At 31.4% G+C, this 16428-nt stretch overlaps 1 protein-coding gene across 4 annotated transcripts in view; it reads left to right on the top strand.

The window, feature by feature from the left end:
- The window catches only part of Top2b (DNA topoisomerase II beta), a 58347-nt gene that overhangs the window by 39855 nt on the left and 2064 nt on the right, over positions 1 to 16428 (top strand). For 2 of the 4 annotated variants that reach the window (XM_047532667.1, XM_047532668.1), the window contains exons 26-34: positions 2457 to 2612; positions 2750 to 2833; positions 5277 to 5471; positions 8538 to 8682; positions 8963 to 9124; positions 10641 to 10842; positions 11838 to 11917; positions 13095 to 13205; positions 15474 to 15599. In XM_047532667.1, the coding sequence (XP_047388623.1) occupies positions 2457 to 2612; positions 2750 to 2833; positions 5277 to 5471; positions 8538 to 8682; positions 8963 to 9124; positions 10641 to 10842; positions 11838 to 11917; positions 13095 to 13205; positions 15474 to 15599 (1261 nt within the window). The other 2 variants (XM_047532669.1, XM_047532670.1) reach the window with 2 other exon arrangements.

A 16428-nucleotide genomic window follows, 5' to 3' on the forward strand; every position in this document is an offset into this window, starting at 1 on the left:
TTGATTAAGACTGGGAAGACAAGAGACAAAATGGTTATTATAATATTTATTGAGTACCAACTATGCACTCTACCTCCATGCTTAGATTTTTGATCAGAGATTATATCTTAGAACTTAGATTTAAAGTCTGATGTCTTATTATTTAAGTTGTCCATTTCAGATCATAAAGTAATAATATTAATTCAATGAATAGAATATAGAAACTTTGAGAGTTCCTTCAGGAGTTAGTTACTTGATGTTATATATAATTAAAAGATTAAAAAGGCACATAGCATTGTGATTGAGAACAGAAATGTAGAAAAGGAAGAAAATTTGAAATGACTTTTTAGATATTTAAATGGGTTAATTGAATATATGATATTGATAATGTTAACATCTTTTGAAAATAGTTAAGACTATGTGACATAACTTGAACTGAAATTTTAAACTTTCCTACACTTTAGAGTTCTCAACCATAATGTTTTCCTGTATTCCACCAAACTACATTGAAATTCTGCTTTTGTTCACATTATTTAATCCTTTTTCAATTGTTAGTCAATAAATGCCATATATTAAAGTGAGTAAAACTTAAGTAAATTGAATGTTAAGATAATAGACTTGTTGATCGTTTGAAGAAACTAGGGTAGGACAAGATGGGCAACACTTAAAATTAAGATGACTGGAGCACTTTGTTTTCCTCTTAGTGTGTTTTATTGTATCGTTAAACTCCAAATTATGGTTTCTGCACTACTTGCCCATGTCTGTATCACCATTGGTTTAAACTATACCTTTAAAATATTGATTAGTAAGCTAATGATTTTAATGCTTAGTTTGAAAGGGTAAAAGTGGCTGTGGCTTGAGAATGCCCTTCTGGTAAAAGTAATATTTGTGGGTAAAGGCTAAATTGATATAAGTAATTGCACTATCATCATCAAAATTTTTTTGGCATGTTGGCCATGTTTATACTTGAGAGGGGGTTCCGTACTAAAAGATAACGACTCTTACAAGAGTGTTCTTTTATATCGAGTTGAAGAAGAGAGTTAGAATGATAAAGGAATTAATTAGAAGATTGAGGCCTTTTCCTAAAATGTAATGAAATTCTGACATTAGAACTTGAAAATCTAATTTTTATTCATTTCTAAAGATGTTCTTAGTTATATTCCTCTTAACAATGAAATATACTTATATTCGTAGAGTGCTCATTTATAATATTTAAAGTGTCATTAAAACCTATGCAGAATGGACTTCTCAAGTATGGGTCTAAACAGGATTTTATGGCATCCTAATAATATCCTTCAGTAGTCTAACAACCTAAGTTCTCCCTAGCAACCCATTGTCTCATGAATAATTTTTAAAAACTAGAATAATTAATTTGTCATGAGTTATCTAGGCACTTACCAATCATCTATTAACAACATTCCTTATTTGGCTCATGTCGCTTAATTGAGTTAGTTTCATTCATATAATGAAGCATCTTGCTTTGCATTTTTAATTTTTATTCTTTTATTTCTAAATTATACCCGAACCCTATTTTATGTTTATATGTATTGTTAAAATTTTTTAATCGTAAAGCTAAGTTTTTTCTGTTACAAAAGTGAATTTTTTTTGCTTGATGGAGTATCATTTTTAATTATCTGAGTGCTTTAAACAACATGGATGCAATTTTATGAAATGTCTACTTTTAAACTTTTAAAGGCAGTGTCACCTAAAATAACTTTTACTAAATTCATTAAATTTTGAAATTTAATATTAACACAGGAGGAATTTTTTTTGTCAGTTTTTATGAAAAAATAAAAACCTTATGAATTAAATTCCAGTAAAGCTCTAACACTTCTAACTCTAACCAACTCTTAAATTCTTGAGTGAATTTACTTGATTTCTAACATGAATATTTTTGCTTTAGAGAATTTTTATTAAGAATTCATCCTTATTGAGTGATTATACTTTATTATATTACAAGTAAAAACATTTTTTCATAATGATATTTATTTTGCCTTTCAAATTTCTCATTCATTCACCAGTATAAAAATCTGACAACATGCAGTGTTAAAATATTAGTTCTCAATAATTTTTTTAGATAGTATCTTCTTGTTTCATGACTCAGTTTCTGGGGAAAGCATTTAAATTTTCCTCAGATTTCTGGGTGAATAGGAACCAAATATACTATTGCTTCTAAACATTTTATTGTGCATCTTTAGCAAATCTTAATTTCCACCTTCCCTGCTTCTGGTACTGGGATCAAATCCAGAGCCTCACACATACTAGGCATATGCTATACCACTGAGCTGTATATCCTCAGCACTTAAACATTTTTTATAGGAAATATATGTTTATAGGTAATTTTGCAGATAATCTGGAATAATACCACCACCCTGAAGGTGTAGCACTTGTATAGTTTTTAAACTCGATATTCAATAAATTAAACACTCATTTGATGTTCTACAGGACTTTAATATGAAGTTTATTATTTTTTACAGGCAGCAGAAGAGGAAGAAACACAAAACCTGCATGATGATAGTTCCTCTGATTCAGGAACTCCTTCAGGCCCTGATTTTAATTATATTTTAAATATGTCTCTGTGGTCTCTTACTAAAGAAAAAGTTGAAGAACTGATTAAACAGAGAGACGCAAAAGTATGAACTTTTGTGGGTTAAATAATTTGAAACTATTTCAGTATTGCCCATATCTTTTTACAAATATAAGTATTTTGATTTACCTTTATACATTTAAAAGTTATTGAATGTTAAACTCTACTACTTTTTTATTATAGGGACGAGAGGTCAATGACCTTAAAAGAAAATCTCCTTCAGATCTTTGGAAAGAAGATTTAGCAGCATTTGTTGAAGAACTAGATGTATGTTAAGTCTCTATTAAAATATATTTGGAAAAGTAATGTTTGTGAGATAAGAATGAAAACTTTAAAAATCACCTCAGTTTCCTTTATCTTTATTCACTTAAAAGCTAAGTTAGCTCTAAGCTAAGCTATAGAGCTATAAATTTATAAAGAAGTTATTTCAAATGTGTGTGAATATAAATGCTAGAAATTTAGAATAAATTAATTCTAATACTTTCTATTAGTTAAAATTTCTTAACTACTTCTTATTCAACTAATTGAGTAATTTTAATGCTTTTCTGGAAAGGGAACAATATGTATATATAATTGTATATATAATTGACTTTGGGAGTGGAATGATAGTCTCTTTAGACTTATAACAAAGAAAACTATTTTATAGTTTTCTGCAAGTAGAAATCTAATTTTAAAATAAAAGAAAAAATGTATACAAAAATATAAAATGCAAACATTTTCTAAAATTGCCTGCTTAAAATATTAAATTAATGGCAGCAATTTGAACAACTGATTTTGAGTAGCAAAAGGTAAACTTCAATTTACTATTACTCATGTAATACTACTTTTCTTTTTTTTTTTTTTTTCTTTTTTGTTACTGGGGATTGAACTCAGGGGCACTCGACTACTGAGCCACATCCCCAGCCCTATTTTGTATTTTATTTAGAGACAAGGTCTCACTGAATTGCTTAGGGCCTTTTGCCGATGCTGGTGTTGAATTTGTGATTCTCCTGCCTCAGCCTCTCAAGCTACTGGAATTACAGGCGTGTGCTACCAAGTTGTTTTTTTAATTGTTTCACTGATTCATTGTCTACATGCTCTAGTTTTTTATAGTTTATGTCAGAATTCGAATTCTTAACAAGTTTGATATATTACTTGATAGAATTTCTGAAATTGTTTAATGCTACTATTGTTGTTCCCTCAATTGATCTTTTCAGTGCTACAAGTATACCTTGATTTATGCTTGTTAAATATTTTTCATTAATTATACTTTTTGAAAATCTGAGATACATTTTTTTTGCTGGTTTATACATTACAAAATTAATATTGGACTAATGGGTATATCGCAGAGGTAATGAACTTGCCTAGCATGTATGAGGCCCAGGGTTGGATCCCCAGAACTGTGGGGGATCCACTTAAATGAAGCAAGTCTATGTTAAAAGGAAACTTACTGCTCTTGATTAATATTAATGTTATTCTGATATTGCTTTAAATTTGATCACTGACTAAGAATGAAATGGGAAACTTTTTGTGGTTATTCCCATGAATTTCTTCATTACTGAAAAGTCATCATTCAAAGCAGTCTCAGCCAAAAAAATGTTCATTTAACTTTTAATTCAGCACTTTATTTTATTATAATTAACAAAGTAGATCCAAGCAACTTATTTAAATTCTAGTTATAGTATTCTTTTAACATCTAAAACAACTTAGACTTAAATTTCACGTCTTTCTGTATCATTTACAGTCTAATGATAACATTAATTGAATATTGTATGCTGGCACTATATTTTATATAGTTCTCAAAGTGACCTTACCCCCACCTAAGATGAAAAAGATTTTTATTAAACTATTATACAGATAAGGATCCAGACCCTAAAGAATGTAAGTAACTTGCTTAGAGAGGAGTTATATCATTATGCTTAAGAACAAGTATTTATTCTCTGTGCCCCTCATCACAAAATGAGGATCACAGAAATTTTTAATGCCTGGTACATGGCTCTGTAAATTAAATAATTTTATAATTAAATATCTTTTTTAATGATACATATTAGTATGTGGAAGTGCCAAGGTTGAAATCCAGGTCTCTGATTTAAAAACTTAAGTTATTTAAATTATTGTATTTATCAATCTCTTTAAATATTTTTCAAGAGATATCATTTTCTCTTGTATCTTTCACAAAACTTAAGTATTTCAAAGAATAATTTTGTAAAACACAGAATATATGACATTAATCATGATTATGTCATCATTTATGAGGTTACATAGAACCTCATAAATTCAATCTACATATCTTGGGACTTTTAATTTTTCATACTTTCTGATTTTGCATTTTGCATAATGAACCATTATTATGGCTAAAACAATGGAAAGTAACTTTACACTTCTTAATAGAATTGCCTTTGTGTGATTTGTTGGGCTTCTAATGATACCAGGTCATCAGAGGTCTTGATCCCATAATAAATTTATCATAGGGTCCTAGAATTGGAAGGGGTAATTTCAGTCATTTAGTCACTACTATCCCTTTGTATTAAAAATGAGTTAAACGAATTGGGGTTAGAACTTGGGTCTTCTCACTTAGAATTCTTTGGTTTCTTTTCCTTTACTTAATTTCAGATTGATTGAAAGACAAGCTTTATTTCTTAGTAAAATTTGTTTTAATTTTTTATGCTGTAGTTTATCTTTTTTAAGGTATTGTTTATGCATCCCCTGTCCCCTTATAATTATACTTCAGAAAGTGGAAGCACAAGAACGAGAAGATATTCTGGCAGGAATGTCTGGAAAAGCAATAAAAGGTAAAGTTGGCAAACCTAAGGTGAAGAAACTTCAGTTGGAAGAGACAATGCCCTCACCTTATGGGAGACGAATAATTCCTGAAATTACCGCCATGAAGGCAGATGCCAGCAAAAAGTTGCTGAAGAAAAAGAAGGTATAGTACATCTTTTGTGTTAGCTTATTGGTAGAGTCTATTTCTATATTATATAAAATATATATATATCATTTTAATTTTACCATGTGCTTAATCATGCTGTATTTTTTTCTATTATATTTTAGTTGTGATTAGGAAATCTTATTCTATGAGAGCATTGATCCATGGAAAGAACAATATATTGATCAAGGATCACATACATGTGAAAAACTTGCTTACTTTTAATTCAGGATTTTTGTTTTTGTTTTTTTAAGATGGAGGTCTCACTCACTATGTTGAACAGGTTAATCTTGCACTCCTGAGCTCAAGCAATCCTCAGTCTCCCAAGTAGGTGGGACTATAGGTGCATGCCACTGCACCCTGCTTTAATTCATTTTAAAATGAATTATTCAGTATTCCACTTAGCAACTTTCTAAATTAAAATCTTAGAACAAAAGAGTTTATTAGCTTTAAAATAAAACTTCATTTCTATATCATGACCTATTAAGGAATTTTTATAGAAGAAAAGGGTTGGTTTGGCTTTCAAAGTAACTGTCATCTTTTAATATTCATCTATTTGTTTTTGCCCTTAAGTAGTAAGCACATCCTATATCATTGGCACTAGTAGGTGCTATTGAGGACTTTAAAAACATAACGACGTTTACCTGTCTTTGAGCAGGATGGGCCAGGGTTAGTCAGAAGAAGGAAAGGTTGGAAAGAAAACAGGATGTATGCTATGTTTAGGTTAATATTTGTGGGCAGGTTGATTTTAGAGTCCAGGGAATATATATGTAGATATGTAGGTATGGGTGTGTATTGGGGGGGAGGTGCTGTACATGGATATAAATGTAGGTGCATACGTATGTATATATAGATACATACATATATATGTAGATATATAGATAGAAGCATATAGCTACATAAGTAGGTATATATAGGTAGATATGTAGGTAGTTTGGAAAAGAGAATCAGTCTAATAGAGCTAAGAGCTAGAGTTTGGAGAGTTCTCTGTACAGAGCTAGTATTTGAAGCATAGGAGCATTGTGACACTAGAGTAGGCAGTCTCTTCTATTCTGATAAACTGAGGTCTTTACCACTCTCCTCTTGGCTTTCTCATCACCACATGCACACTTGCCTTTCTCCATAGGAAAAATAGGTTTTCTTCTTTTCATTTGTTTTTTATCAGCTGAAGTTCTTAGCACTCTTTTCTCCATTTTATACATCTTCTCCTCAAGTAACCATGTGTATGCTCAGAGCTTTTTCCACTCTCAGTGATGACTCTTAAATCTGTGTCCCTAAGCCAGAAGATGTTTTCAGGAGTACTAGGCTTATATGCCCCTGAAAAGCCCCACCCCTCAGACTTAGCATGTCTAAAACTGTACTGATTGTTCTGATTTCAAAACCTGCTCTGTGCCTTCTCTCAGTAATCTAACTCATGCCAGCACTAATGGTCAGAAACACAAGTTTTATCATTTAAACAATAAATACTCTGTACCGCCTACTAAGTAATTCCAAAAATCCACACCCCTTACCTTGGTGCCCTTTGACACTGTCTTAGAATTACGTAAGTTTTCTCCGAGTACTTTAAAGTGATCCTCTTAACTAGTCCTCCATTTCTAGTTAGTTGTGATGTCTGCTTTTTTTTTTCTACTTCATTCCTTTTAGATTTTTCTTTTACCACCAGAATGATATTTCTAAAAAGTAAGTGACTCTCCACTGCCTACACACAGACTCTGGTATATAGTGGTTTTAATACCTGCTCACCTCCTTATGTTTATACTCCAGGCCACTCTTCCTTCTCTCCTTTCCTTGAATCACAGTGGACTATTTCCTATGTTTAAAGCCTAATAGATTAAACATATTGTGATATTTCATGCCTCTTTGCCTTCTGCTTGTGATGCTCTTCACTCTTCGCTACTTACCTAGCAAACTTACATAATTCCTTCAGAACTCAATCAGAATGACTTCTCTATGGACCCTTCCCTGACCCTGCATTCAGCAGTTTCTCATTTTCCACCTTGTTTCACTGCCATTCTCCTTCTGTATTTGTTATTTGTATTATAATGATTTGTCCTCTCTCTTTGCCCCCATAGTCTTAGGGTTGGGGACTTTGCTTTACAGTGCCTAACCGTTCATGACATGTATTGCTTATTTCCCTTCAATAATTTCAAGGTCTTTTCCAGTATATATAGGCCTTGACTATAGGAACTTATTTTGCAGGTGCCTTTTAATGTACTTAGCTATTTGAAAGTTCCTTTGATCCTCAGATGTTGACTTCTTACTTTTTATGGTTACTTGTAGGCATAAGCTGTGATCTCATTGAATGTACCAGAAAATTAGATTTGTAAGCAATATCATTTGCTACTGATAAAGTAAAACATAATCTGATCATAGTCATTTTTTAGGACCTCAGTAGGATACAGATTAGTGGAATTTGTTATTACACATTCATTCATACATGCATACAACATAATTTGGTCAATTTCATTTCTACTTTTCCTTTTTCCCCCTTCCTCTCTCCCCTGTTCTTCTACTTTACTGGTCTCCCTTCCGTTTTTATTAGATTCCTCCCCTGGCCCCTTCCTTTTTTCTCCCCTTTTTTCTCTCTAGCTTCCACATGAGAGAGAACATACAACCCTTCACTTTGAGTTTAGCTTATTTTGCTTGACAGAATATTTTCAAGTTCCATCCATTTTTCTGTAAATAATTTCATGGTTCTTTATGACTGAGTAAAAAACTCCAGTCTATATATTTTACATTTTCTTCATCTATTCATATGTTGACAGGTACCTAGGCTGGTTCCATAATTTGGCTATTGTGAAATGTGTTACTATAAACGTGGGCATGTATGTATCACTATAGAATGCTGACTTTAATTCTTTTCAGTAGATACCAAGGAGTGAGATAGTAGTTCCATTCTTAGTCTGTTGAGAAATCTCCATACTAATTTCCATCAAGGATCACATTGTTAAAGAACATACTCCATGTAAAGAGACTATTTATTAACTGGAAGTATATTTCTGAAATATTTTGTGTTAATTTAATTTTTATGTTTCTTCATGAGTTGATTTTCTTTTCAATATGTAGGGTGATCTTGATACCACAGCAGTGAAAGTGGAATTTGATGAAGAATTCAGTGGAACACCAGTAGAAGGTACAGGAGAAGAGGCATTGACCACACCAGTTCCTGTAAATAAAGTTCCCAAACCCAAAAAGGAGAAAAAGGAACCTGGTGAGAACCTATTGGGGTGTGTGTGTGTGTGTGTGTGTGTGTGTGTGTATGTGTGTGTGTGTTATACACAGAGAAGAGAACACTGTGTACAGGGTATTTCTAGCCTTTTTTAATTGTGCTTTTTTTTTGTTGTTTTTCAAATAGAAGTTGCCAATAGTTGAGTAATACTTTCAATTTTCATGAACATTTGTTTTATAATGAACTTTTCATTTAACACTTATTACTAATGACATTTGTATAAGTATTTCTATATATCTTATTACTGTTGTTTTACTTTTAGGTACAAGGGTTAGAAAAACACCTACATCATCTGGTAAACCTGGTGCAAAAAAAGTGAAGAAACGGAATCCTTGGTCAGATGATGAATCCAAGTCAGAGAGTGACTTGGAAGAAACAGAACCTGTGGTTATTCCAAGAGATTCTTTGCTTAGGAGAGCAGCTGGTATTATGATATGTTTTATATTTTTTGTTTATTGTATAGTTTGACCTATAAGTTAAAATTAGTATTATCTATGTTGCTAAATTTATAGTAAGACAAAAGAAATTATAGTAAGACAAAAAAAATTCCAGAATAATCTTTTCTAGAAAAGTTGGACACATATTTTTCTAAAGTTAATCACATTTTCTTATTGAATCTTATGAAGTTTGGGATATTTTCCCTCTATAACTTTTTTAAGATATTTGGTTTAAAAAATGTGCCTTGGTAGTATGCCAGTGATGGATTAGAAGACCTTTGTACTTTTGTTTTTGTTTTCTACTTGTGTCATAAAAAGTTTTCTCCTAATTTTTCTTTTTCCATGCAAATAGGTCTCTTAGATAATCACAGAGGTAAGGTTAGGCTGTAGAATACCATTTTGTTATTTTAAATTTCTATAAGCATGTGACTTGATCCTTTCTGTATATACAGGAACTCAAAGAGTTCAATTAAAATTTGATGTGTGTCTTGTTTTATCAATTCTTCTCAAATTTTCCAAGTCCTAATTTATTGAAGTGAATGATACAATATTATGGTTGTTTAACTCTGGCAGATATATTTTTAATTATATGTCAGTCCTTGTAGTCTTTGATTTTCTAATCATTAGGTGATTGAATTTCTTTTCCTAATGTGTGTGTGTGTGTGTGTGTGTGTGTGTGTGTGAATCTTTTACAGAGGTAACATAAGTTACATGATAATTGCTAATTAAGTGCTTTAAAATATATTTAGGCTTTTATATACATGAAAAGTGAAATACAAAATTTTATAGCATATAAATGATTTAAAAATTTTATTGCATAATACCTGCTAGAAATTATAATAAAACTAATTTACATTATACCCATGTCTTTCCCCATACTTGATATCTTTTGCATTATATTAAATTATTGTTTTATTAACATTGAGATTTAATGTTTCCTATCTTTTCTCATTTATCTGAAAATTTACTGTCTTTGTTATTTCATAGTAAAATGAACCCTAAAGATGGAAGTTTTTAATCTAAGAGGTTAATAGAAAGCTTAACACTTTTTAAAGAACCATAAAATTTGTCATTTGTAACTGTAAAAAATGGGAAATCTTCATAGTAATTTGTACAGGGTTATATGTGATAAGGTCTTTTGAGTGCTTTCTTTCTTTTTTTTTTTTTTTTTTTTTGAGTAATATGTAAATATAACAAGCAGCATCCTAATCAAACAGTCCCATCAGTTTATGTTTTAATATACAGCATTGTGTACCCTTCTGGAAAGTGTAAGATAGATTATAACACTTTGAGACTAAAATTGTTAGTTTTTATTCTCTTAAAGCTTGTTTTTTTTCTCACATTTTAAAAAATATTTCATGTGGGTAAAACTAGGATTTAAATTAACATTCTTTTGTCTGTTTTTGAGATGGGATCTCATTATGTTGCCTAGGCTGGGCTCAAGCCATCCTTCTCCCTTAGTCTCTCACCATGCCTGACTGATATTCATTTTTATTCTTGTAGCTGAAAGACCTAAGTACACATTTGATTTCTCTGAAGAAGAGGATGATGATGCTGATGATGATGATGACAATAATGATTTAGAGGAATTGAAAGTTAAAGCATCTCCCATAACAAATGATGGGGAAGATGAATTTGTTCCTTCAGATGGCTTAGATAAAGATGAATATACATTTTCTCCAGGCAAATCAAAAACTATTCCAGAGTAAGTAATGAAGCAGCTGCTGTTCAATAATATGATACAGTTGTTACAGTTGTTCTAGGCTTTTGCCAAAGATCTTATAGTGAGTTCCAAGAAATTTTCATTCTAGGTAAGTTTTTCTTCATGAATTAATCTTGTGACTATTGTAAGTGTTCCCATAGCTGTTGCTGTAATTTAGAGGAAGGTTGGCAAAGTTTTTCATAAAGTGACCAATAGTAAATATTTTAGGCTTTGCAGGCCGTATGGTTTCTGTCATAGCTACTCATTCCTGCCATTGTAGTGAGACATGAGCCATAAACATTATGTAAATAATTGAGTGTAGTTATGTTCCAATAAAACATTATTTGCAAAAATACACTATAGGCTCATGGGATATTGTTGGATAACTCTTGATTGTGAGAAAGGTTACTAAATCTTTTCAAATGGCGAAGTTTGTTTCTTCCCTAGATTTGACCTCGATTGATTTTTCTTGCTATTAGTGACTATCAGTACTAAAATGCAAACTCTTTGAGGTTTTGTGAAGAAGTATTTTTTTCTTTTAAAATAATTGGCCTTGACCAAATCCTGAAATAATTTCCTACCTGCGGCCTAAGATAAAAAAAAAAAAAAATAAGGTTATTGGCTGCTCTAAAGGGGATTCAGCTTTCTCCTTGGGTCTTTGCTAATAATTTGCTGATGTTAAATTCTGGAATGATTATTTCTGTCAGCCATACAATTTAGTTTAATGGTATTCTGAATAACTTTAAACCATTGCTCAGTTCTTATTTTATGTTAAATCATTGATTTATCATGTGTGTCTGTGTGTGAACATCATTTGTGTACAAGTGCACACTTGTAAAAAGGGTTTTTTGGTCCTGTCTTTAACAGAAAAAGAGAAAGAAATTAACACGTTTTACACTCTGATAATAATCCTTCAATAGAAATTACATAACTTATCAGGGTTAAAAACAGACATTTTAATTTTATCCTCTTTGTGGTGTTTATTTTCTTTCTAATAGAAAATCTTCACATGACAAAAAAAGTCAGGATTTTGGAAATCTCTTCTCATTTCCTTCATACTCTCAGAAGTCAGAAGATGGTATGCTCATTTAGTCTTCTCATTGTTTATTATTGCTGTGTTTTGTTGGAGGGATATCGGTAGATAAATCATTAGGTCAGGATTTAATTAAGAATGATTTATGACTAGGGAACTTACTTTTTTACATTTGCTCAGTATAGTAAGGTTTATTTACTTTTCTTAATTTGGTCGGAATAGGTGTTACGGAGCATTTAACATAGACAGCTAGATGCTAACCTATTTATGTTTAGGGTATGTATATAGTGTTTTAATAATGAGAGAAAAGAAATTTTAAAAATTTTGGAAAATGGAAACTTGATTATCACGGCATTGTGAATATATGTATAAATTTATAAGGGTACCAATATAGATGCAGATTTGTTTACTACATTGTTAGCTAAGAAACTAAAACCTTTAGAGGAGCAAATTTAATCAGGGTGTATGTTTTTTATTCCCTGTATTTCTTATGTGTGATATTTTTACTTAATTGATTCACTGTCTTGCATTTTTAAATATACATGAATTTAAATACACACAGATAGACATTACCTAAGTTTGGTACATGTTTTATATGTATAGATAGATGTTCATTTTGACAACATGTCAAAATAGTTATGTAAAAATATTCACTTAAATCCAAGTAGCCATTTTAAAAGTTCCTGCTATGGTTTGAGGGAGGAAAGAATTGATTGCCTAATTAAACTAATTTGTATACAAAAATTAACTGAAGGTAAGTCTGCATGCATGCCTTTTAAATTAATCTCCAGTGACTTACTGATTTTAAAAATATGGAAGCCTACTATTCTTTTACATTTGAATATTATTACTAATATTCCTGAAAGGTTAGTGGTATTATTTGTTTAGATACTAAGTTAATCACTGTGGAGTTTTTCATATGTCATTTTAAAATAAGTCAGCAGTACATATATTTTTAACTAGTCAGGTTTTAAATGATTAGCTTTTGGGTACTACTCTATGCATTTCTGTGTTGTTTCACAGCAGAGTTAATATTTTTGAGGTGTAACATTGATATATTTTTTATTTTCAGCTGTTTGTATATTGTGGATTATATGATCACAAAATAGAAACTTACAAGATCAATTATCTAGCTAAAGAGAAGTCATCAGTTAAAAGAATCAAAGTTTACTCAGAGGTCTTTATAGAATCTCTTTACTAAAAACAGCTTTGAAATTTTTAGATTCAGCTAAATTTGACAGTAATGAAGAAGATACTGCTTCTGTTTTTTCACCATCATTTGGTCTGAAGCAAACAGATAAAGTTCCAAGTAAAACAGTAGCTGCTAAAAAGGGTATGTGCTTTTATATGATTGTGTTAAACATTGCATAAATCATGTAGAGATAATGTAAAATGAAATTTAATATAATTTGAAACTATTTGCACTAGGATGTCACTATAAAAATGTTAAAAGTTTAAATGACTATAAGGAGAATCCCTCATTTTAGAAAATTGGAGACAATTTTTAAAATGTTTACAAGATTACATTTTAAAGCTGTTGTAATTATAGTCTCATGCATTGATATCTAAAAGTAGTTTTCTGGTAAAGTTCCTTGTTAGATTTTAAAGTGGATTGAGATTTTCTCTTGCTGTAGTAGCCTGATTATTTTATCTATGGCAATCTTGCCTCAACTCCTTACATGGCAGATTGGTCAGTTCAATTAGATCCTCCTTTTCTTTGTGAGTCATGTAATTTTCTTCTTTTCCTTAGCCTTAGATTGTCCATGAAACACTGAGTTGATTTATAAATCTATTACTAACACCAAAGTATGTACCTTGGTCGTTTTGAAGATCAGTATTAGTTTTTTTGCGTTTGAAAGATCATACTTTACTTTGAAAGATTAACTGAGATGCTATATAAAACAATAAATAAACAATATGGGCTGTTCCCTCAAGGATCTTAAAAATTGACACTGTGCAACACCATTATATACACTCGTGTGTTAAGTGTAGTAGAATAACTATAAAAGTCGCTACTTTTTCTGAATATCCTAGGACAGTAGTGACATTGTTGACTATAAAAGAGTTTCTCTAGCCACACTGGGTGACATATCCATATCCAGTTGCCCTTACCTCTTCAGTACCCAGTGACCAGTGTCTACATTTGCTTTGATGGAGGACTTTCTCTTCACAACTTTGCTGGAATATTAACACTTTTCTACCCCCCAGCTGTCCTTAACCAGTGACTGAAGTATTCTGGTCTGTAAATAGCTCAGTGTCCTTAACCCTCAGGTGAGCTAATTCTGGGACATATGTTTTACATTGGCTTTCCCAAATTCTCCCTGTAGTGTTCTTCTAAAATATAATTCCATAAAATATTTCAATAAGAAGATATATCATGTCTCTCATTGAAATTTTCTGTATAATTCCAAATTACACATATTACTATACAAGTTAAATTCTGTAGTCCCAGTTGTTTATGGCAAAAAGGCAGCCCATGTACTCAGATAATTAACTATATTTGGCTGATAGTGTTGAAAGTGCCACTGCACTACAAGTTTGGAAAATCTGCCAAATAAAAACATAGTCACTATTACCCAGCTATATCACATTTTTGTTCCTCCTATAAGGAACCTCCTTATGATTCTTATGGTAGATTTAGTCATTAGGATTCAAAGCAGGGAAAAGCCATAGTCTTTGGCTGCTACCACCATAAAGAAGTACGGTTCCTCCTGCTGTTGGCTAGTGAGGGACCTTATCTCTACCATCTTAGATTGAGATTAGGAATTCATTTTTCACAGAATCAGCACTGAATTTTAATTTTTAATAGAAAAATCTGCAGGTAACTTGGATCTATTCAGTACATTGATTTCCAAATCAGGTTTTACTACACAAGTAAAAATCATAAGTTTTTCTAAAGAACAGTAGATGAAACTAAAAAAATATGATCTATTTTTAAAACAAAGTAGAGACTTTCTATCTCTTGTCTACTTATCTAGGATTTTCCTATTTTTTTTTTCTACATAAAAATGCCAAGTCTGGATTTCACATTTTTAATGGAAGTGAATTCCTTTCTATTCATCATATTGGAGGATCCTATAAAAATGCACTTTTCCTGGCTGGAGCTGTGAATCAGTGGTAGAGTGCTTGCTGCAGTTGTGTGAGGCACTGGGTTTGATCCTCAGCACCACATAAAAATAAATAAATAAATATATTGTGTTCATCTACAATTAAAATATTTTTTTAAATGCACTTTTCCTACTGGTTTCAAAGTTAGAACTTAACATGTGGTTGTACTTGGATTATAATTTTTCAAATGTTAATTTTTTTGTCATGACTGTTTAAAACTTACTGTTTAATTATTTTAATAGCTCTTGCTTAAAATATTTCAACTGAATTATCTAAAAGCAAATTATGCATGATTAAATAAAAAGCATGTTGTCATCTATAAGAAATTGTTTGCCTTTACACTAGCATCATGCAGAGAGAAACCATTTTGTTATTTAGAGCCACTCAATTTTTTGGTCAGCAGTAAGAAATTTCATTGTTACAGAACTCACTTCAGCTTATTTTGTTGGTCAGTATATTACATTGACCAATGAAATGGATATTTGCTTAATAGGCAAACCATCTTCAGATACAGGCCCTAAGCCCAAGAGAACCCCCAAACAGAAGAAAGTAATAGAAACTGTGAACTCTGACTCTGATTCAGAATTTGGCATTCCAAAGAAGACTACAGCACCAAAAGGTGAGGATTAACTTCCTATAACCCTTTAACATGTGCCATGTGGAAAAGATTGATTTTTTTCCACTGGATTTAGAGAATCTGGGTACCTATTTTAAGCTGCTTTCCTCCTCAATAAGCAGTCTAAGAATCAGTGTTTAGTTAAAGACTAAAGGAAATAGAGCAATTAGTCCCATCACTTTGTTTTACCCATTAAAACACTGAGACATAACTAGGTTAGTTAAGAATTCCTAAGAATTATTTAAAGACCCCCACACTTAATTCACTAGAAGTTGTTATTAGAAAGGAAAATTAGGACTCAACACTTAAGTGTGACACTCACTGAAGTGGGCTAGATCTAGGACTCTTAGACCAGAACGTTTTCCTCATCTAGAAAACATGGCTATATTCAGAGCCACACAAGGAACTCGGTGCTCAGCCTTCTATAAAACTAAAGAATATTTTTATCAGTGTATGTGTTTTTAAATAATTTTATCAGTGTAGGGGTCTTTAAATAATTCTTAGAATTCTTAACTAACCTACTTAAGTCTCCGTGTTTTAAAACACTTAAAGCATTGGTTGGGATAAGGAGCTACAAACCTACAGGGAAACTCGGACTCACAAGAGGGTAGAAAAGATTCATGGACTTGGGGGGACAATACAGTTTGAAACCCTCATAAATTTAAAAGTGCTGTTTCATTGATTCATGAGATTAACTATGACATCCAAAATTATTTAGGCTGTTTTTTTTTTTTTTTTTTTTTTTAAACCAGTACAGTGTAGATCATAACTGTCATGGAATTTAAGATTTAGAATTGCAGAATAGTTCCATTTTCTTTTCCTGGCACTATTG

Source organism: Sciurus carolinensis, chromosome 17, assembly GCF_902686445.1.
Source record: "Sciurus carolinensis chromosome 17, mSciCar1.2, whole genome shotgun sequence".
Taxonomy (NCBI): Eukaryota; Metazoa; Chordata; class Mammalia; order Rodentia; family Sciuridae; genus Sciurus; species Sciurus carolinensis.